The sequence below is a fragment of the Aptenodytes forsteri genome, unplaced genomic scaffold (assembly GCF_000699145.1).
Source record: "Aptenodytes forsteri isolate BGI_AS27 unplaced genomic scaffold, ASM69914v1 Scaffold257, whole genome shotgun sequence".
In the NCBI taxonomy this organism is placed as follows: domain Eukaryota; kingdom Metazoa; phylum Chordata; class Aves; order Sphenisciformes; family Spheniscidae; genus Aptenodytes; species Aptenodytes forsteri.
In genome coordinates this window covers 245,623-269,342 of record NW_008795194.1, presented here as the reverse complement: position 1 = coordinate 269,342, position 23,720 = coordinate 245,623, and the positions used below count along the sequence as shown (strand labels likewise).

The 23,720-nt window shown below is 38.8% G+C and overlaps 2 protein-coding genes across 2 annotated transcripts in view; one reads left to right on the top strand and one right to left on the bottom strand.

Annotated features, from left to right (window-relative positions):
- The window catches only part of FASTKD1 (FAST kinase domains 1), a 23,506-nt gene extending 5,713 nt beyond the window's left edge, over positions 1-17,793 (top strand). Inside the window, exons 6-17 of the mRNA XM_019471886.1 lie at positions 521-919; positions 2,091-2,201; positions 3,879-4,010; positions 4,993-5,479; positions 6,275-6,389; positions 7,094-7,222; positions 7,987-8,118; positions 9,171-9,284; positions 9,555-9,696; positions 10,736-10,850; positions 11,884-12,017; positions 16,759-17,793. Coding sequence (XP_019327431.1) covers positions 521-919; positions 2,091-2,201; positions 3,879-4,010; positions 4,993-5,479; positions 6,275-6,389; positions 7,094-7,222; positions 7,987-8,118; positions 9,171-9,284; positions 9,555-9,696; positions 10,736-10,850; positions 11,884-11,973 — 1,966 coding nt within the window. The 3' untranslated portion in view covers positions 11,974-12,017; positions 16,759-17,793. The remainder of the gene's footprint in view (positions 1-520; positions 920-2,090; positions 2,202-3,878; positions 4,011-4,992; positions 5,480-6,274; positions 6,390-7,093; positions 7,223-7,986; positions 8,119-9,170; positions 9,285-9,554; positions 9,697-10,735; positions 10,851-11,883; positions 12,018-16,758) is intronic.
- On the bottom strand, positions 14,535-23,720 carry KLHL41 (kelch like family member 41). The gene is made up of 6 exons (XM_009278556.2): positions 22,529-23,720; positions 19,616-19,773; positions 19,416-19,523; positions 18,409-18,594; positions 16,431-16,577; positions 14,535-15,552 (listed from the first exon to the last, which is right to left on the bottom strand). Exons 1-6 carry the CDS (start codon positions 23,636-23,638, stop codon positions 15,441-15,443), a joined length of 1,821 nt encoding a protein of 606 aa, XP_009276831.1. The 5' UTR covers positions 23,639-23,720; the 3' UTR covers positions 14,535-15,440.

The following is a 23,720-nucleotide window of genomic DNA, read 5'->3' as shown; positions in this document are numbered from 1 at the left end:
TCCCAACACTTATTTTTGCGCATGTGAGGAGCCTGCTTATGAAACTCATTGAATGGGACTGCATTTCTTTACAGAAATTACTCTCCCTGTGGTCATGAGTTTTATTCCCTTAGGAAGGGATTCTTTCTTTAGGAGTGACAATGACTCTTCTCCCCATTCTGTCATTTGAGAATTGTTTGGATTTCTTTAGTTGCCATTGAACATTAAAGATCTTTTTGCAAATTTGAATCAGGCAAGTCAGGGTCTTGCCTTAGGCAAACGCTTTCATCGCATACAACTTTGTAAGGGATGGTTGAAAAATCCCAATCGTTTCAGAAATTCACTGAAAGCAGAATTTTGACTTTAGTAGGAGAAATGTTTTTTGCTCATCTGGTTTTTCTGTATTAGATTTAAAATTCCTTTTTATGCAGAAGTCAGCAACACCCTGACGTTCCTTTCTTTGAGTAGTTTATTTAAGAACTCTAAAATTTATTACTTACCATGTTCAATGTGTAAGTGTAAAATCTTTTGAATTTTTTAGGATCTTGTCAGTTTTGATGATCAGCATATCTGATGTTATCTCACAGAGTTTTCGAGATCGACTACTACACAAGGCTGGACAGCTCTTGGAAGAAAAGGATGAAGTCCACTTCAACTATGCCAAAAGAATACTACAGTTTCTTCAAAATGTTAAACTGAGATATCATCCATTGCTAGAAAAATGCAACAAGATTTTCATTAAAAGTGCCTCTCGTCTTGATATACACAGTATTAGTCTTATTTTTGGACTGTACGAGCAGCTGGGTTTTGACAATGCTGAATTCCACTTAGTTGCTAAACAGCTGCTGTCTGAGACTATAGATGATTATTATGATCCTGAAACCTTTGCAAAATTATTTTTTACTCTTGGGCCTATGGCAGGATCCAGGGTAAGAGAAAGGTAAGTTTATTAATAGTTTTGTCTTATTTATGATATATACGTAGTCTTGCACAGAAATTAAAAATGTACCAGTGTTTGGAGGAATTTCTGAGCCTATCTGTGCGCTGAGCATTAGGTTTCCTAGTTGTAACTTTGTAGCAATGTATCACTTCATTATGGAAACACTGTCTTAGCAGTTTGTCTTACAACAGTTGCACAGAAAGCTGGATCCAGTAATCAAGGGGTATGTGAATGCTGTTACGCGAGGCCATCTTGTAGCTCTGTCTCACGCTACAGCTTTCCTTTCACAGTGGATGGTAGTAAAAAACTTTGTCTTTCCCCTGAGAAATATATACAGTGATATGCGTTGCTTTTTCCTTTTTAAGACTGGCAGTAGCTGAAACAGCCTGAGTCTTGTCCTATCCAGTCTGCTGTACATCCTATTCTATATGAAAGGTCATTAGCAAGGAATACTTCAGCATTTGTTTAGCAGTTAGAGCATAGAATTGTGTGGCAGATTTTTCTCTGCCTGTTTCTCTTGTGCTACAAAATCCTATTTGGGAGTGGTATTAGTCATGGGTCTCTCAAAGTCTGCAGTTTTAAGCAGAATTTGCTGTATTAATTACAATTAGTCATATTTTCAGACTTTTCTTCATGAACATTTGCCTCTATTCAGAGATCTGGATATACTGCAAGCCTGTGTTGGTTTTGCCATAGCTGACAGTTCCAAAAGCTTTTCATAGGTTGTTTTTTTTTAATTTATTTTATTTTTGGTAAAAAACTGTGCGAGGTAGAAAAAGTCATTGGCTTTATTTGCATCAGAACCAGTTCAACTCATGTTTGATTCTGTTATCTGTAGCTTGCTGATTGATCATGAATTGTTCAGTGTCTTAGAGTACCTTCCCTACTTCTTGTCTACTTTCAGAATTGTTGGACTCACTGGTTTCTAGCATCAGAGCAATATGTACTGATCTAACACATTCGCATCTCTTTATCTGTGCCATACAGATAAACTGTTTAGAAAAAGGGTCCGCAGAACAAAGGTCTCTAGTTTGGGGGAATTTATTTTCCTGTATTTCCTGAAGTAGTCTACTGGTTCTTTCCCTCCTAGCCAAAGAAAATGGCTGCCATCTTTACTGGAGATTTTCAACTGTTTTTCTTTGGAAAATAAATCTTTTCTTTTCCTCTTTAGGTTGCTAGTAACCGCAGTGCGCATGGCAGAAGAATTTAGCAGTCACCAAGTATTGGTAATACTGAAGACGATGCAGAAAATGAAATGCAGAAATTCTCATCTACTCAAAAAGTAATTTTTTTGATACTACTAAGAAATTGTATTCTCTAGGTAAACTACTTCCATTTAGTATGGAAAAATATATAATATCCAGTAAGTTGGGAGTGTAGAGTGTGTCACTTACACACAAATGCATATTCACTATATATAATTAGCTATTACAGATTTTAGAATATCACAGCTTGACCCAGAAGTAATTGAGGCAATTTAGGAATTTCATAGAAGGGCATTTCAACCCTACCAAGTTAATATAATAAAATTTTTTGCTTGTTTACAAATATATGATCCTAGAACTTAGCCTCTAACAATTACTGTAAACTGGTGAGACAAATGAGAATATAGTAAGTTGCAGAGAATGTGTCCTACCTAGGAGATCCTGTTATGGATGTGAATTGTTTCTTCAAAAGTCATTGTGCCCTACTTCAAATTATTAATTCTTGTGTCTTTAAGAATCTGGGCCAGATTTTCTGCAGTTGTAAACTCAACATTGTTTATAGGGAGAGGTAATATCTTGGCAAGGTAGGGAGAGGTAATACCCCCCCCCCCAATGAAGGGAAAAGCAGTTGAGGTTTTGGGCACAGAAGATGTAGCATCAATTATGTCACAGATGCAGCAGAGTTAAATGCAGGTTGTGAGCAATAACTGGAGTGAATGTAGTTGTATGAACCAAACAGATCCTTGGAAGAAAAAGGACAAGTAGTACTATGGAGCAGAGTGGTATTAAAGGGAAGACCAGGTGAATTCATGCTTTTTCTCCTTTAATCTCACTGTCTAAAGAAGGTCTTAAGGTATTATCTTTCCCTACAAATCTAGCCACCTCTTGCAGCTTTAGACCAACATAGTTGTAGCAACCACTATTATATAAGTGAGTACAGTGATGCTGAAGCTGGTGATGCTGTTATAGTTTATCCCATTTGTTGTGGTTTAACCTCAGTCGGCAACTAAGTACCACACAGCTGCTCTCTCACCCTCCCCCCGCTGCCCTGGTGGGATGGGGGAGAGAATCAGAAAAAAAAGTAAAACCTGTGAGTTGCGATAAACAGCTTAATAGGACAGCAAAGGAAGAGAAAATAGTAATAATAATAATGATAAAAGAATATACAAAACAAAAGTGATGCACAATGCAGTTGCTCACCACCTGCAGACTGATGCCCAGCCAGTCCCTGAGCAGCGATTGCTGCCCCCCAGCCAACTCCCCCCAGTTTATATACTGAGCATGATGTCATAGTAGAGCATGGGAAGCTGAAAAGTCCTTGACTAGTGTAAGCACTGCTTAGCAACAACTAAAACATCAGTGTGTTATGAACATTGTTCTCATCCTAAATCCAAAACACAGCACTGTACCAGCTACTAGGAAGGAAATTAACTCTATCCCAGCCGAAACCAGGACACCATTCTTGGTCCACTCTACATTTAACTGGTTGTAAAATCTGCAACAGAAATTATTAGAGTGAAGTAGCTGGTTTGCTGTGATGAAGGCTTTAATTTTGCAATTCACTAAGTGGAGAGAGGCTGCTGTGTCTTAGTGGAACACTGTCAAAACTGGGATGAAGAGGAGTGCAGGTGTGTGCAACCCTCCACCTAGGTACTGTGCACCATGGGACACCCCTTCTTCATGTGGCGTGATGGGTTTTGCAATATCTTCTGTATTAGCACAATACCATGTCATCTTTTTCTCTTTGTATTCAGAATGGCTTCTGTTCTCCACAAACACTTGGATAGCTATCATGTATTACAGTTGGTAAAGTTAGCGCAGTACTTGGTGGTGTTGCGTTGCCACAATCTGGAGCTGTTTGCCAAACTAAAAATGTTGCTATTTGGGTAAGTGTGTATTCTTGGAAATGTAGCTATTTTAAGTATTAAGCAGTTGTCTACTTAATATTTTAAATAACAAGCTAAGATGTTAAATTGTTTTGTTTCTGTAAAATATGAAGTAACAAACTGTTAAAAGTATTTGATTCTATTAGACATGTAAATCAGAGGATAGGTAGTGGCTATTGTCTTGACTATAGACCCAATAGTATCTGCTAATAGATATGATAACTTTTAAAAATAGGGGTTTTTTTGCCCCTCGCCCCTTGACCGCTGCAATATAATGACATTGAACTGGAAATTTTGATTGGTACTTTATAGGAAGGGTAGGTATTAATGTCTTCTTTGATGTTTGAAGGAACAAGTAATGAAAAATATACAGTAAGAATGCCATGGTTGGGACAAGTGAAAGTGTGAAGCTGAAGTACTCTTCTTTTGATTGAAGAACTGTCTAGTTAGTTCTCAGGCTTGTACAGTTGCAACATAGAAAGGGAAACCGTTTTTGGAATCGCAGGAGAAGAGATCTGTCACTGTTGCTTCCATTGCTCAGCCTCTATAGGAATGCAGTGCCCTGGCTGTACATGTTTTTTGTGGATGATGCCTTCATGTTCCTCAGGCACCTCAGAACCTGGTGCTCCCCCGGACAGAAATTATCCTGGCCCAGAAACCCACAGGTTCTATTAACAAAGGCGGACCTTCTGCCCTTACTAAGGACTTCTGTGTTTATCAGCCTCACCAGCTGACTGAGATGTTCCCTGTCTTCCCTCTTTCAATTTTGAATAAGTTAGAAGAAGTTAATCTCAATGAAAAAAGATGGTAGTCACTAACTGTGTGAATTTCTACCATGTCATTAATATTCTACTTATTTTATATTTGATGTGCAGCTTTTGACTTTTAAAATAGAATTTTCATGCATGTAATTTATTTGGTTTTTTTAAACATTTGCACTTTGTCAGTACTGATGGTTTGTTTACTTCTGTTTCTCTTCCAGTTTTTTAAAATCTAGTGTCATACCTGCTGACACTGCTGCAATAATTCGTGTTCTGGCCATGCTCCCTTCCTTTCAAGTGGAGGAAATCGTTATAAACAAAGCAGCGGCAGTTCTGCCTCAATGCAGGCTCCATCATTTGAATTGCATTGCTACAGCTGTTGTCAAATGGAATCATTATGACCAGTTGCACTGGCAAAACAGTTCTGAGCTATGTGTAAAGCTTCTGCAAAAACTAAATGACTGTGGATTTCAGAGGCTTCAGAAAGCCAACAACTTAAATCTTCTGTTGGAAGAACTTACACATGTGAATGGAGAGTGGTTTGCAGAAGTCCTCAGTGAGGAAACTATGGCCATGTGTCAACGCTTGATAGACCAAATAACATGGGCAAATGTATTACAGTTGTCTTTTTTTCTCATAAAAACAAACCACCGTTGTCCTTCATTACTTGACAGAATAGCTTCTGTGACTGTTGAAAATATAGACAAGGTATTGCAGTTTTTCTTTCTACCTACTGTGTAAGTTATTCAGTAAGAAAGGACAGGTTAGTAGTTAATGTGTTTCAGAGCACAATCCACACTGTGTTTCTAAGAGTTTTCTTCAGTGTGCCTGATTTGGAGCTCATCTTTTTCTTTATTCACTCAAAGCTGTTTTGCTTCCATGTATATTATTTTGCACTTCTCTTTAATTTTCCTTTCTTATTTTATTGTTCAGTCAGTGTTAGGTCAACACTGACCTAATAATATAATCCTTTGCGTTCAGCTTTACATTTGACCATCTTAAATAATTTTTTTTCAGTTCTTTACAAATTGTCACATCACACGGTGTATATTTTTACATTTCTCATTCCTGTGGGGATTTCCCCAATAGCCTGTCTTTTTGGTCAAAATTACCGTGTTTTCTTGCTATCTTTTTTTTTCTCCTTCTCAGGCAGGTACTTAGGTAGATCTTTGGTTTTATTCTATGACAGTTTAGTTTCTTTAAGAGCATTTAATGGGAAGCCTTTTTAAAAGCTTCTTAAAGTCTAAGTGTACAGAAACACTTGGATCATCTACATGAAATAGATTTTAAGTTTTAGCCATAGCTGCAATTTTAATGATTTCTGCATTTTATTTTTTTAATATTTTTCTCCAGGAAAAGTTGACAAAAAAAAAAAAAAATTTTAGGAAATAACTCCTCTAGTCTTAAATCTCCCAATTCTGAATGAATTATAAAACTCTTTTTTATTGTAAAGCATTATTAGGATATTTTGCAGTGACTTAATTTAGGATGTCTTTTTTGCAGATCCACCCCTTTGAAATCTATTTTATTCTTTTCCTTTTCTCTGGTGTGAATTATGACCCTCCTGCCAATGAAGAGTTCTTTGAGAGTTGTATCCAACATCTTATTTCTAATTTGAGTAAGTGCATTAGAGAAAGATATTCTGACACCAAATAAATGAGTATCATTGGAAGATATTATTTGTACTGAGTAAAAATGGGAATAGAATGGCTTTTTTTTTTTTTTATGCAAAGCAAAAAGTGTTTCTGTATGTTACTACTAATAGTCTGCCTACTGGGGTTAAACCACGACAAAGATTCAATGTATGCTTCTGTTGGGTTTTCTAGCTTCATTTCATCCTTCAAAAATAACTGTTGATAAGGGACTAGCAAGGTATCTTGAGCATAGTAAAAAGCAGGTGAAAATTCTGATTAATTTGCTGTGCTGTCATTGGATAGAATTGTGGCATTCCCCAAGGAATCATCATTTGGGGACAGGATACATTTTGTGATTCATCACAAAGAAATGGCTAAGTTGTAGAGGAAATGTGTAGAGACTTTTTTTGATTGACTGATGATACAGCCTCACAGAACTGTGAAAATTTGCTGTCTACTGAAATATCGTGGACTTAACTTTTTTTAAGACTAACTAATTTCCTCCTGCAAAGACCTAGCAAGAGTTACCTTACACCTTGGTGCAGTTAGCAGAGGTAGTCCTTAATCTGCCTGTGTGTTCATTTAGTGTGTTAAGAGAGAAACTTGATTTGGGAGGCCAGGGGGAGGGCATTGCAAATCCTTTCAACTTTGTCATGTGTTAATATGGATTTTTGTCTGGTTTTTAAAGGTTGTTTTGAAACTCACCACTTGGTGCTGCTTGGTCATGTTTTGGCAGTGGCTGGGTATTTTCCTCCAGTTCTGATAACGAGGATATTTAATGTTTCTTTCCTAAGCAAACTGGATGCTCAACTTGAAGGTAGATATCTAGCTCTCTGGTGAATTTGATTACGTAGCATTTGGCATAAAATGGAATTGTGGACCTATATATGACTTGAGAAGTAGAATTACTCTTTAAATGATTCAGTTTTCTGGAAAGATCCCTCTGTATAATCTAGTCATTATTTGAGTGCTAAAAGGGAAGGGATGAACAAAAATTTGTGCTTTGCTTTATAAGTACAGACTTGTATTGCAGATGAGAGAAGCTCATTTAAAACAAATTTTATAGCCAACTTATTGCACTCAGTATTTAATAATTCTTCAATTATATTTGAAATAGAATTACCTGAGTGTGGTATTTATTACTAGAAATAGTCACAAAGCTCAAGAAATAATGTGGGATTCTTGTCTGCAAGAAATGAGTCCTACCAGTCTCGTCTCTAAATAGGAGACTGAGTGTTTGTCTGACTGCTTCCTTCCTCTCTACCTGTACATTGTTTGCTATCAATGTACTGTTGCCATTTTGCCTTAAACCACTTCTTTAAAAGTTAAATGGTAGAACAGAGTTTAAATTGATTCTTTCTTCTGTCTTGCTGTTGTTCTTAATATTGAGCAAAACTGTTATTTTTCACTTTTTCCTCAGGGATTTTGAGAACCTTTCTAAGGTTCTGCAGCATGAATTTTATAAATGCCATAGTATACAGATATTTGCATCTCTAGTAAAGAATTCAGAGGTAGCCATTTAGTTCAGTGTGCTGGATTTTTCACATTTCAGTTCACACCTTTTTATTTTGTTTAACTCAGTCCTGCCTGATACCCTAAAGCAGAGAGTCCGCTCGCGCCTCATGAAATTGAACAGAGCAGTCTGTCTGGAATGCCCAGAGTTTCACATCCCTTGGTTTCATGAGCACTACTGCCAGCGTGTCTTCCGTAACAGTAAGTAATTTAGGAGAGGAAAAGCTGCCCTTACTACTAGTAATAGTCTATTTTCAACAGTCTGCTAGATGCTTCTTCTAAAACTGTATGTTGACACTAGCACACAATAGAAGCTCAGAAAGGTGTACCCCACTATCTGCTGAGGATGTGTCCTTGAAAAGTGCAACCACTTAGTAGTGCAACAGATAGCAAAGCAGTTATCCCCGTGAGAATTAATGTAATAGAGATGGGATATTTCTTCTTGAGAAATAAAATTTAAATACACAGAAACAGTGTATATGGCATGGAGGATGGAGAGGCAGGAGGAGGATCATTAGGATTGTCTACTGGAGGAGATGGATCACTTTGATCCCTGCTTCACTTACAAGACTGAACATTTGACTTCAGTTTTTCAAGGTAAACATTTTTGCTGCCTCCTTTTGAACTCACTGCTGTCATCTTCCTCAGAAGAATCAAGATCCATCAAGGATGAGAGATAGACAAGTAGGCTAGTGATCAAGTGTAGCAGCTGAGATCTTTAAGAATAGCGATCAGTTCAGAAAATCCAGCTAATGCAAACTCTGTATCTCCTCCACTAATTCTCATGGGGGAGATCTGCTTTGTTATCCATCGAACTCGGCTGCTTTATCTCTGAGACCGAAGATGTTTAATGGAGCAAGGTATTAAACAATCTGCAACAGACAGAGAAGTGACAGATAGTGTGGTGTGCCTGTAATAGATGCAAAATAAGTACATACAAGTATCTAAGTATGAATAAAAGCAAACAAAATCCAACAGGGGAAACCTGAAACTAAAGTGTTTGTAGTATGTGAATGGGAAAAATCCTGGGATGGAAAGTCTGGATTTGAAATTCATGCTTAATAGGCACCTGTAACTTTCCACCCAAAAGATGATCACATTGTCTCTGAATTATGATGGAGTAACACCAGGGATCTCTGGAAAAGCTTTAATTCGGTAGGCTGGCTGTCAAAAATGCAGTGTCACAAAGTGCTATTTTCAAAACTTTGGCTGTGGAAGTTTTGATGTATGAATTCTTTATTTTGTCTTTGTAGGCAGTAGCCGAATAAATCCACTGCGACAGCATGTTCACAGAATGCTGATAGAGATCTTAGGAGGGAGCCATTATGCAAGAATATCTGTTCTCACACCATACTACTATGAAATAGGTGAGAAGTTAATCCTCTAAGGATTGTTAAGGAGACCCCTGATACCGCTGTTATCACCGAGATTAGGAAGCCCCTGGGCATGTGGCCACAAGATACTGCAAAGAAGAAATTGCTGTATATAATACAGTTTCTAAAAAGTTCTGCATAATATAAATAATGTTGGGTATCTCTAATTATGGTTATCACTTAGTTTTTCTAGAAGTAAACACTGTACAGATCAAATTCTTTCACCTTTTTGTCAGTAAACAGGTTTGTTGTGTTTTCTCACAGATTTTGAGTGCATTCTGGATGAAAATAAAAAGCCTCTTTCCTATATGGCTCAGAATATACCTTTGGATGATGTGGAGGGAATACACTTGAGACATGACATCAAGGATGAAGGGAGAAAGGCTCTGCCACCAGGAGCTCAGAGGTTAGTACATCGAATTCTTGCACATTAGCTTTTCCAAGCTTCCAAGTTTAGACGAGGTTTTTTAGGCTTCTGTCCTAAACGGTTGTTGCAAGCCCTAGGCTATTTATTTTTCTGTTCCTTTTTCCAAAGCCTTATGAAGTTTAGCCTTCCTAGGTGTGGTGGGTTGACCCCAGCCGGCAACTAAGCTCCCACGCGTTTGCTCGCTCACTCCCCTGCAGTGTGATGGGGGAAAGAATCTAGAGGGCAAAAGCGAGGAAAAAAAACTCCTGGGTTGCAATTAAGACAGTTTAATAAGCGAAGAGAAGAAAGAGGGAACAAAAACAAAAAGGGAAAAGAAAACAGTTGATGCAAATGCAGTCACTCACCACCAGCAGACCAATGCTGGAGCAATGGCTACTTTGGAAAAACTCCCCCCTGTTTTATTGCTGAGCATGATGTTATATGGTGTGGAATATCGCTTTGGCCAGTTGAGGTTCCAGCTGTGTCCCCTCCCAACCTTTTGCCCATGCCAGCCTATACACTGTGGGTGCAGAGTGAGAAACAGAGAAGGCCTTGATGCTGTGCAAGCACCCTTCAGCAATAGCCAAAATATTGGTGTGTTATCAACACTGTTTTGGTCACAGATCCAAAACACAGCACCATACAGGCTGCTATGAAGAAAAGTAATTCCATCCCAGCCAGACCCAGTACACTAGGGCAGACAGGGCATTCTGGAAACGTGTTTCATGAGACTGGAATACTGTTTTCCTCCCACCTCTTTAAATGTAAGCCTTGAAAATGCTGGTTGGCTGTTTTTGCCATTCGAACAAGAACAGATGCAGGGAAGAAATGCTTTTTCTAAATCATGTGAAGTTTAAGTATCTCTAGATAAATATGAGGAAAATGTTTTGGCTAGTTTCAGGGAGTTGTTTAATTTTCTTTTTCTATGAGTTGTCAGGTTTATCTAGTAATAGTCTTGCTGCAACTATCAATAATGAAATACCACTTCTCGCTATTCAGGTAGGACCTGAAAGTAAATGCACATTTTTGTTGTTGGCAGAATTGCTTTGGAATTTCTTGATTCAAAAGCTTTTAGCAAAGATTCGCGTCACCTGAAAGGAGAACCTGCACTGAAAAAACGACACCTGGAAATGCTGGGGTACCGGGTAGTTCAGGTGAGCAGTCAGCAATATTCTATGTCCTTTCTGAGTTGTATCAATAGTGCAGATTGATACATTTTCCTTGCAGCAGATTTAAAGATAGTTTTAATAGTTAAAAGCACCTACTGGGTGAGAGGAATTTTTGTATTTAGGGAGGAAATTCCAAGCTGTTCTCAAGATGGTGTAAGGACTTCATAGAACTTGTACCTTCTCTGAAAGTGGCTGCAGCAAAACTGAAATCAAAAGGTCTCAGTCTTACCTTACTGCAGGCAAACTAGCAATCTCGACGTAGCCTGAGTAAAGGAGAAAAAGTGAAACGAGTTTCAGTTCAATTCACCAAAGATTTCTACACTAGAAAAAGATTGAGCATGCCCTCCTTGAGTGATAGAGAGACAGTTACGGCAGCTGCAAGATGGGATATGGGTGCTGTCTGTCTGCTGCAGCGATAGTGCTGTGACAAGAAAGACTAGTGGCTGGAGATAATTCACAGCCACCAGCATAGAAACATTTGGGGAATGGAAGCTCATGAATGCAGATTCTCCTGTATGTATAATTACTCACCTACTCTAATTTTAGCTAGAATCCTTCTTTAAGCTTAAGTTAGGTTGTTTTTGGTTTTTTAACAGGATAATTATCCTTTCTCATATTGCCCGGACAGTAAATGTTATGCTACTGATACACCATTCCAGTTTGATACATTAACATTACAAACTATAGTGACCTGGGATTTTTCTCTTGATTTGAGTTTCAAAAGGTGGGCGATGGTGTAATGGAGTTGTCATAGCCTGTATTGCGTGGGCATCTGCTTTACATCTCTGCAACTATGCTGCTTTTTGGAAGCAAACTGACTCTACTTACATGAAGAAGAATCTTACGCTGAGAAATTAATCTTTTCAGTATTAGAATAAGCCTAGCTTTTAGAAGGACACAGGTGATAAAATATCTTCAAGTGGAGAACAACAGATATCAGAGAGCCTTTTCTTTGCTGTAAGATGGTATGTGGCTTATACCAATGTTAACACTCAGTTTATATGATTCTGTTCTACAGATTCCTCACTTTGAATGGAATTCTATGGTTCTGTCAACAAAAGGTGAACAGCTAGAATATCTGAGAAAGCATCTATATGGAGTACAGTGATGTCAGACATGCAGTCAAAAGTACTTTTTATACAAATACTTCAGGTACCATTAAACTTCTTGTAATCCTGGAATACTTAGTTTCAAAAATCTCTGGACCAAGGCTTGCCATGGGGCGTCAGGTGTCAAGAGATGTAATCCTCAATTTGTTAGGGATTGCAAAAGGGCAGGTCACAATGGGCCATGAAGATGTGATAAGGAGGCTTAAAATCTCCCATTATCTGGAAGCTGTTCTTTAAGTACATGAATCTGTGACAGTTTTGCCATAAAATTACATTATTATCACCTAAACAAATAGCACAGAGGCTTAGCCAGACATAAAACTGTCCAAAGAAAAAGTTGGAAATACTCCTGACTGTGAGAAAGGAGGCAGCAGATCTACTGGAAACTATGTCTGTCCTCCAGCATGTGACAGAATGAGCAATAGGATCAAACGGTATCTGTACTGTGAAACCAAGAAACTGAAATGCAGATTTACTAAGAATAGGATTGCTATTACAGCCATTCTGTTTCCATCTTCCAGAACAGAGGTACTGTGGGCGACTGTGTCGGGGGAGGGTGTTGTGCGGTGAGGAACCTCCAGCTGCTTCTCCTACCCTGTGATGTGGCGTGTACAGAAGTATGGCTTGAGCCTTCTGGAACACCTTCACGTACTTAAAAGATAGACTAGTTCTGGAGGTCTGGCAGCCACCCAGACCCTTGAAACACCTGTACTCCAGTTAAATGCAACTTGGAAGGGATACCTGAAAGATTTATACAAGATAAGGAGAAAATAATGCTTACGTCAGACATAGGCACTTACTTGCAACTGCATAATTCATGAAATTTATTATTATGGCATTATGCATTGGACTAGCCCTTGCTAACAGAAATAAAACAAAATTACACAAACCATCTAACCTGCCTGTTCTGTAAATAAGACAGTGTACAAAAGAGCACAACTAGGCTGAAAATTGAAATCAAGAATCAAGATCAAGAAAAGTCTTCAGAGAGTGACAACCACCTTGGTTACTGGTGGTGAAAAACGTTGCTGGTTTATTTATCATGTTTCAAAACCATCTGCCATTTACCAGGCTTCCTGTGATCGCGCTCAGCCAGGGTTTGTGTCAGGAGGCATAAGATACTGAGATGTAGAAGGAAAAAGTGGAATAGCCAGGAGAATGTTCATTGTAGAGCAATAACTGTAGAGTGGTCATACTTACGCAAATCAGCCCATTTTCAGAGGCAGCCATGTTGTGACTACAGCTGCCATTACCTCATGACGACTGCTAGCTGTGCCCATCTCCTTCACACACGCAATGTGTATGTTTTCTTGCCTTTTTAGTAGAAGCAATAGACATTTTTACCACTTCCTTTGAAACCTGGCAGAGGTAAGCAACTGCATTTCTGAATTGACCATTATGCACCTGGCTGTCACTTTTTTTTTATTACTTAGTAGTAGAAGAAAATACTGACTGAATACAAATCAGGACACTAATGAAAAGCCAGGAAAAAACGACAAAACTGATCTAAGCTGCAAGGTGCTTTGCTCCTGAGGCAGCTCACGTTTGTGTGGGATGACTGAAAAAAATAGTAGATGGTTGTCAGCTTATGGTATCAAACAGACAAGGGCTCCAAGATGTAGAAGACGAGTGCTTTGAGGAAATGTCATTGAAGGCACAGCACATAGAAAGACTATATGCACATTATATTTTGTATAAAATGAAGAAGGCAATCATAAATACAGGTTAGGATCTCAGAAGGTGGGCTACAAGTCCGAGGGCTCTTGCATGATCTGCTTCTGTACAGATGGCCTTCAGGTAGCAACCTTGCAATGTAAGAAAGGTGGCAGCAGCTGTAGCTGGAGTGATTGATCAGTCATGTGTTTGAGCTGAACCCTGCTTTTCAGGTACCTGGCAGTCGCTCTGTGCCAAGCCAGGTGTCTTCAAGTTATGTATGGATAAAGTTACGAGTACTCACAACAGGAAGAGGATTAAAACTTGCTATGAGTGGATTCAGAAAGGGCATCTAAGAAAAGCAAAATATAAGAGTGTTTCAGTAAACTGTGCTGCTTTTGATCCTTTGCAGTCATTCTTTCTAAATTAAATCGGCAAGTGTTAGAGCAGATGGGCTGGTGTAAACCAGTGATTTAACTGGAGCCAATGAAAAGATGCCAAGAACAGCTGAAGATTTGGATACTAAAGGGGAAAACAGAAAAGATGTCCTACAGGTTAAATACCGGCATGCAGTAACATACTGCAATGAGCTATGATGGCTGTGCCTTTGCCATTTGATAGTTGGAACTGCTATTCTGTCAGGTGTGGTGGGCTTCTTTTCCAGTTTTCCTGCTACATCAGTTGTAATTAGAGTTAGACTTACGACATCCTTTAGATTTATGACACCCTCTTTATTCAATGGAGAAATCCTTTGAAGAGATACTCTATAAAAATGGTGGACGTGCTCTACTTTAAGAAAACTTGAGTGCTCTGTTTTGGGCAAAGGCTGTGCTAAGAAATCTGTGTCCTGTCAATATGACAGTGATGATGAGCTGATTACCAAAAGAGACACTATCAAGTGATACTTTTATAATTTTAAAAACAAAGTTTAATTGTTAAAAGTTTCAACATCAAAATGCATCAACTCTTTATTAGATGGAAAAGTCCTCTCTGCCGTAGGTATTTGCTGATGATAATTCTTCTAGGACTTTTTCATGAATGTTTGTTAATGGCCTCAGATCTCTGAGAAAAACTTCCATAAAATAATTGCTTTGGAAATAAATATAAAAGCATAAAAAAGTGGAAAACCCTTGTTACCAGAAGCCTAAACATAGTAGGTGAAACAGTAGAGCTATTAACCTTGTGAACTTCTCTCTCCTTACGTCTGGCTACTAGCACAGCTTTGGCTGAGATTGGCATTTCTTAGGCCACATAGTGTTAGGCCACTTTTGTTTTCAATATGCACTTCAATTCCAGGCTAAATTATTTTTAGAAGGCTCTAATGAAAATATTTTTGAGATACGGCTGAAGAATGCAGGATTTACATACATTGCTGAAGGGGGACATCAGGCTGTACAAACAGCCAGTTAGAATAAAATTAGCTACCTATTAGTTGTATTTAACTTAACAATTAATTCATGGGCGTTGTTTGGAGGATAAGCCACCAGTATCCTGGATTGTCTGAGTGTAAGGAAGTCTAGTTTTACTGGCAATTTCACAGAGTGAAAAATGGAGTTCTCTCTGAAATCTTCATTTATTCTAATCAACATTAATTAGAATTCTTCAGGATTTTAAATGTTGGCAAAAATTCAGTTGCTGTTGGTTAGCTAGTAAATATCTTAAGACTTGGACAGACAGATGAACTGTTTAACAGTTAACAGTATAACTAGTATGCTGCTACAAAACTCTGTACAATTTGGGGACATTTTCATGCAACAAAACCAGAAGAGCCTATCGAAACTCCCTCACCATATCACATTTTCCAGCATTTTGTTTACAGTTTTGATAACTTGAAGAGGTTTAAGCGTGTAGCCAGGCAGGAGGCTCCGGTAGCATATCGGATCTCTTTCAGTATGCCAATCCATTCCTTCTTTTCATCATCATACCTGCATTTAACAAAATAAGGTCAGAACATAGCTGCTTAAAATTTGAGTTTGATGCTTCATCCCACATACATGAAAAGGAGGATAGTCCACGTGTTGCAAAGGCTTGTAGCAACCATGTGCTGAAGGATGCCACAAAAGGCTGCTCTCGTCCTCTAGAACAGAACAGGAAGATATTCTCGCGCATGTGAGTTGTCCTTTTCCTAGTCCCTAAAGCTTGTTGCTGGCCTGTGTCATACTTCAGTTACTCCTATAAAAGCTTCCTCCTTGTCTTAAGTATCCCCTTTCTGAATTCCTTCAGATTCTTACGTATAAAGGTGTTTTTTCTGGGAATCCTTCCTATCCTTCTGCCAGTTAAAACTCCTGAATTTACCTTAGCAACTGAAGAGTCACAGCAGAGATGTGATTTTCATCACTGCTACCGTGATTTAGATTAAAAAATATCTAGGAGGTAGGGATTTCTGATTCTCTTGGAACAATTACTTACTTGACTATTAACACATGAATAAGTACAAACGTCTCTGTATACAGGCTTTTCTGCATAAGAATGTCAAGAAATGGAGAATGTTTTTATGGTACACTCACAAGGCTAAACCTGCCAAGAGATATGGCAACTTACTCTTTTAAAGAGTAAAAGAATCTGAAGATCATGACTCAGACTGCTGAAATTATTAGTAGGTGGAAGTAGTCATTAGATCCAAGTCTCATGTTTATTTGTTACTTTCTGACAAACATTTCTATCTGTCAGCAAGTGCTTTACAACCTGTGCTATAGTTCATTTCCAGAGTTAAACAGAAAACTAATTTTACCCTCCAGTGTCTACAAACCACAATTTTAGATATGGCTTTCCACCAGGAAAGCGTGATTAAAATTAAACTTACTTCCATATGTCAGTGACTTCACTGGGTGCAAATTCTTTAGATTCAAGCTGAATCATTGCAAAGCCTCCAATAGCATACAAAGCTCCGCTTAAGGTGACTAAACTGATGGAACTTCTCTCTTGGGGAAATTCAGGCATAATCTCCCACCTAAAGATGAAAAGAAAAACCTAAGTTAAACAAACACGAGATATTCTAAACTGAATGCACTAAAATACATCTCTGGGTGACATAAATTCAAGTACCAAGGACCGCTTGAGTGAATGGTTTAGTAAAAGGAAAAAATCCTGAGATTTATCAGCGGTGAGTTTCAGTGTCTCCATCTCCACAGGGACTTCCCACAAGGCTTAAGTGATGAAATTACACTGTGATGACATCTCTTCACAGAGGCCACTTCTTACAGGTTGCCTGGTCCCATCATCAGTAACGTGCTTTATACAGATGTGTTGTTCCCCAGCTACTCTCATTTTTTCCCTATAGTTTCCAAAACACATACTCATTTCAAGTGGCACTGACGTAATAATTCGAGTTTAAAAAAAGTCACTGGAGCTCATTAGCATAATTTCAAGTTTTCTGCCAATTCACACCTATGAACATACAAAACATACAGACATCCCACTTCTGGATAATGTCAATATCAAAACTAATAGGCTAATTTGTCTCTCTCGCTTGCGTGACTTGACTGTAACAAAATAGAGTAAACCAAGACAGGAACCTGCAGATTTTTCAGACTGCAAGATGGACGTGTTTCTGAACAATGGAAGAGAAGAATGTGCCAAACATCATGCTAACAAAATGACCTTTACTTTGCTTTCTGTGGAAGGTATAAAGTCCAAAGTTCCCTCATAGAATTACTTCTTGCATAATTCATAATTGTTAATTTTGCATAATTTTGCATTGTTAAATTTTATAAGCAAGTCTCTTTGGGATAGCATACATTTAAATGAAAGCTTTTGTTGTGAGGTTGATGGCTGCAATGCTACCTGTCAGTGAAGCCAGCACAGCCAAATGTGTTTATATACAATAGAATTGCTTACTAATAAAATTAAGGTGCACCCAGGACCACTTACAAGTTTGAGCTATCGTAATAAAGCTGTGCTCATGCTATTTTAAATAAAAATTTGTAAATAAGATAGTAGGAAGGAAAAGTAACAAAAGTAACAAAAAGGAAAATTAAGAGTAGAAAGACACGGATACAGAGGGTATAAACTCCTGGAAAATCATAAACTTCTGAGGGATGCTGACTGCAAAAGATTCTGGCTGTGGGGAAGAACATTGGAAAGTATCTGGACCAAACAAGTGAGCTAATTCCAGGTATGACTTACTATGAAGAAAAAGTCATGACAAAAGAGTATTTTAGAGCATGCACTTAAAATTGAAAGTCTTCATGGAGTTTTCATATTAAATAAATAAGCAGAATTATCTGCCTGTCACTAACTGGTGGTAAATGGTATTTGCTGTGACAAGGTAAGTGAACAGCAAGACATCACAAGGCCACGTACCCGAAGGACACTCAGCGAGTCCTGTTCAGGCACCCAATTTCTCTTGCTGGGGTTTCATGTTTAGTGCCAGTGCCGTTTCAACTAGATTGTGCGGCCCTTGCCCATCTCTCCTACTTCTCCCCTATTATGTCAGCACACCTGTTTATGTGGCTGTGTGGTCAACTAAATTGGGAAAGTAATCAGACTTAGAAAAAAAAAAAAGAGATGAGAGGGTGGGTTATTTTTGCTACATGAGCTCCTTGATCATGGTTGCAACATAGCTATGCTAGCATAGAAAATGCATGTAGGGGCAGGAAAAATGGCCAGAGATACAGGCTCTTTAAGCTGCTGCTGCTGTTGCTAAAGATACGAATGTAGACCAACTGTCTCAGTGGGAGTATAGGCACCTGAACACCTTTGTGACTCTTATCTCAGAGCTCCTAAAAGCCTAGATGATAAAACAAACACTTGCTTAAAAATAGCTTGAATACTGCACTCACTTATTGGTGGTCAAATCAAAAGCTTCAACAGATGCAGTGAGGCCTTCTTCAGTGACACCACCTGCAATGACAATCTTGCCCTTATGGATAGCCGTTCCAAACATCGAGCGAGCCACTTTCATTGGAGCCAGGTCTCTCCAGTCTCCTTTCTTGGGATTGTATACAAATAGTCGATTAGTGCATTTCCTGGGGAGGAAAAAGAAAACCTGGGATCATTTCTAATGAACTTTTGGCTTGTTCCAAGTGAGACCTAGTTGAGGTGGATTGTGTGGGTTTATGTATAAAACCTCTTTCCTCTCCATGAGATCCTTTCTTGTATCTAATCCGGGAACCTTTGCATGTCTACAAGCACTAATCGCATCCATAGAACTAAATCAAATGTTAAATGCTGCTTACACAGGGCAGCAATTTTACTGTACCTTACAGGAGAAAGACAAAGTCCTTTCCCAGCATATTCTATTCAGGTGGGTTTGTGGAGGAATGTATGACAAAGGTTATAAAAGAAAGATTATGCTGCGGTTTTGGCTGATTTGACAAGCTTGTATCTTAAGTGTCCCCTATACAAACACTGAAAAATTACCACCACATGCTCAGTGTGAGCGAAAACTTTGATTTTCCTAATGTTATACCCGTTAAGGTATAACAGGCATCACAGGTCAGAAAATTTGAAAAACTGACACAGTAATTCCACGGCACCTAAGTATTTCTATCTATCTGGAAGGAAATAATACTTTTAGTGAGGGTCCTCATAGCTATGCATTACTGATGTGTCTGCAATGTAAGTAAAATTTGCCTTGGAAATAAGTACGGTCATTAAAATAACTAGTTGGGATCATGAAAAAGATATCCTATATACCATAATGTGTTCCCCTCTGCCAAATTGTTAGCAACCTTAATCCAGAGATGTAGAAAAGGGAACCCCTGATTTCTGAGTGTGAGGACATATAATCTATAGAGGAACAACCAAATAACGTTATAAATTGTCATGAAAAGACTTAGAGACTCACTTATCATCAGTTTTTCCGCCAAGACAATATATCAATCCATTGTTTGAGATAGTAGCATGGCCATATACTTTGATGGGCAGTTTTTTGATCTCACCCCATTTCATTGCCCTGGAACAAAAAGAATAGCACCATTAGGCTCGTTCAACTAACAACGGGCTATTTACTTGTCCTCAGTGGGCATAATTGAATTTTAAACATACACAGGATCATAGCACAACACTGAATCTAGAGACTCCTCAGTGCGAAGGTCCTTGCCTGCAATTACATAGATCTTGTTGTCTGACTCTCCCAGCCCGAAGAGACACCTGGCTGACGGCAGTGGAGGAAGGGCAACCCACTCACCAGCGATGCTATCCAGCTGAAAGAGCATCAGAACAGGAAGTGTTAGGAAAGGCAAATAGTAAAAATCCACACAATGAACATTGTTCCACAAAATTAACCTAATTGCACTCAGTGCCTCTCAACAGCTCATCTGCTTGCCTGAACAATCTACCCTTCCCTCAGTGCAGCTAATGAATGATGACTTCTACCCATCCATACTTCATGGTGCTGAGACCTAGCAGAGTCAATGCCACACAGCTCTCTGCATCAGCTCACCCTCGCTCATCCTCACAGTTTCTTTGCCTCTTTATTAAGCTCTTCTTCCTTGTTTAAAGGTCCCTTACTCTCTGGGTTCCCTACCACATGTTGGAAAGAACAAGTTGTTCTTCCTGCCTGAAGGGAGCAGACACTCCTGCCATTCCACACCTATACATTTAGCCGGTTGTGCTCATTGCTACAATGAGAGATGCCAGACATCCTCACACCGTTCCTCTTAATGATCAGGAAATACTACATGGCAAATGGCACAGCTGTTTCTTCTGCAATCCCTAGAGCAAAAGAGGTGGTGTTTCATCACAAATACCCTCAAAAGCTCCTGACATCTCTGAAGGCACAAGGAATAAAGACTTCGCTCCTAAGCAAAAAAGGCAGGCAGCGCAGCTCCGTTGGCAATAATATTGATGTCATCCCTACTGAAGTACTCCCACAGCTGTCTCAATGCACGTCCAGTATGCTGAAAACACCTAAGGAGAAGCAGCAGCAGGAGGAGAGAAGAAAAAACAAACAAAGCAAAACAGTATTTTCCTAGAACCGTGGTGCTTAATTTTTGATCTGAGAACTTACAATTGAACCTGAATGCTCTCTAACATTCAAAAAAGAATACATATAGATTTGCTTCATGATGTATAGGAAGGGAAGGTAAAATGTGAGTTTGCATGAGTGTAAAGGCATTTGACAGAAAGCAAGGGAAAGTTCAGTCAAAGTAATCGGATCTGGGTTCAGCGCAGTGACATCCTTTTTCCGGAAGTATGTTCCACAGTCAAGGTCTCCATGCTAAAATGCATCTCCCAAATTTGATAGACCACTCCTATTGGACAGGAAGTTTTATTGCAACGTGAAATTTAGTTCATGGACATGGATTGCCCCAGTAGCTGGATTTGGGTGGCGTAATGAGAAGATGTACCCATCACAGATCACAGCGTACTTAGTGAATCAGTCTTGAAGATGACATACCTACTGATGATAAGGCATAAACTAGTCATGCATTTTTGAGCCAGTGGCAGCCTTGTTTTCTCATGGGTTGCTAGCTACCAAATAAAATGGTAACAGGTGCTTCACTGGGGGGGGAAAGGGAGATCAGTAAGTGAAAATTGGTTTAGCACATTAACATTTTAGAGGGAACAACAGCCAGATGGGTAATGCACGCAAGTATTTTAACTATAGGCAGTAGCAAGCAAGCTTAAAGATGACAAGCGAGAGAGCAGGATTTCAGGAAATGGATGTAGACATATACAGTAGGATTCTGAAAACTTCATCAATTTTTAGTATCGGTCTTGAGGTTTAGTTTTTCAGAGGCCCCTTTCTAGTAGCCTGAGACTTAGACTATTCAGTTCTGGATTATATACATTATGACATCACCACAGTATTTCTATTAGAAGAGTATTTCTGTAACAAGTTTTGCACTTCAGTGACTAGTGTTTTACACCTACATAAGGAAATGAAACAGTGCTAATCCCTCTCTAGCAAACTAAGGCTTCCCTCTCGTAGATGTAACAAATGCCTGAAACCAACTCTTTCATTGTGTGTGAAATCACAGTGAGCCATACTCCTATAAACACTTAATATTTGCATTTTTTAGTATCTGTACTAGTATCTGTAGGCTTTAAAACGCTGTCACTGCTTATCACTCTGCTTTACTTAATATTGAAACAGGACCTACTTTCACTTTTTTGGACAATGTGCCTAAAGACAGGACGTGGCCAGCAGCACATTGCATAATTCATCATGAGATAGTTTAAATATCCCCCAAAGCATGTAGCCAGGTAGCTAAAAACACAACAGAATTAGTTTATGGTGTAAGCATGTCAAATTGTATTTTTGCTAATTTTTCTGAAATACGTTGTGGAAGTTACAGTTTGTATTAATCAATCAGCCTTACATCTTACATTTATACAGATTTACAAAGATATAAAATTATGCTCTCAGTTGAAACATGATATTTAGTGTACTTACATAGACAGTTTGCCAAGAAAACAATCCTCTAAATTACGTATTTTAGAATGCCCTTAGGTTTTCAAATGTAGATGTGACAAAAGGACTTCTGGAATTTTAGTGACTAAAGTGGCATTTAAAATATGCACATTACTGCTGTCATAAAAATATTTCAGATGCAAAAAAAGAAAAACACCTCATTAGATCTAAAGCAGCTAAGCACTCAACTTTCATGGGAGTTAACAGAAATTCACAAAAGGTATTTTACAACATATTATTAGGCTTAAATTTAGGCATCTGTACCATGAAAAATCTGGGCCTTAAACAATGAAAGCCGGCGCCTAGATAAAATATACTAATCCTTCTAATATTTTCTGAGATCTCACTGGGGGCTTGATCTTGAAAGAGAAGATCCAAGTCCCTTGGTTTAATTTCTCTCTCCGAGACAGGAATAGCTTTCTAGATATTTCTCTCCATCGACCGTACAGAGAGACTAGACAACTCACTTGCATAGACTCAGAATACTTTTCAGTAACTCTTATAAGCACCTATTATTGCACCAGCAATTATAAAGCTTATACCTGGAAGAAGTATGACTGGAAAGGCTGATCCTTGTTCTCCTCTTCCACATACAGTCCTCCAACAATGTAGACCTGATTTTGTTTGGTGACTATACTGGAATGATTTCTGGGAATCTGTTCTGCCAGGGCTGCTAGGTAGCATTCATTTTCAAGAGGATCATAAGCTACAGCAGCAGTGTCATTAACCAGAAGAATTAGGTCTTTGACAAACATGCCGTGCCTGGGAAGGTCATTTAGGTAGCCGGGCAGTAAATCTTCATCTCCTACATCACCATTCACCTCCCCTTTGGTTGACTTCTCTGTAGTTTTGCTAGGGTCAGGCAGTTTTCCAGCAAAAGCATCCTTAATAATCTTTACTTTTTTCTGAAGGTCTGAGTTGCTTTTAATTATATCATCCTTCTCAACATGTTCTTTGAAATATTTTTCTGGCATAAGACGAAAACGTATGCAGTCAAAAATTTCCCCCAGGCTCTTTACTCTGTTTTCCTTGTCTGTTCGGACCCATCTCATTACTGCTTCAAATACCAGTTCTTCCTTCTCTACGTTTAAGCTGTCAGGTGAAATAACCGAGATCAGTTCATGTGGGGCAAGCTGCATGAAGTCCTCTTCTTTGCAGATCTGCACAAAATGATCTGAAACAAAATCACGGGCGGAAAATGCAAGTCTTGGGCAATCAAGCAGAACACCTAATCGAAGGATGGCCAGACAGTTACCAACAGCAAGCCTCTTCTGAAGATAGGAGACGCACACAGTGAATACAGAAGGGATCTGAAAGCGACTGGCCAAAGCAAAGATATCTTGCACATTAGAATCATTAAGATCAATACTTGCTGAATAAAGGTATTTGACAATCATATCTAGGATGTTGGGGTCAACATTATCTAGAACTACCTCCTTCTTTTTCTCTTCATTTTGCTCGGATAAGAAATACTCACGAAAATAAGGGCTACATGCCGACAGAATCAATCTGTGGCAAGGCAGGCTTCTGTCGCCAGCTTTTAGAGAGCAATCTATAAACTTTTTCTCTTCGAGGAGTTCCTTGAGGCCATCCTGAAGAAGGGTGGATTGGTAAAGTCTGAGCTCTTCAGTGAGTTCCCTTTGGGAATCCATTTTGCAAATACTTGGGAAAGGGGAGGGAGCAGAAGGCTTTAGCTGTTGTCTGCCCAAAGGTCTGTCTGTAAAAAAGGCAGAC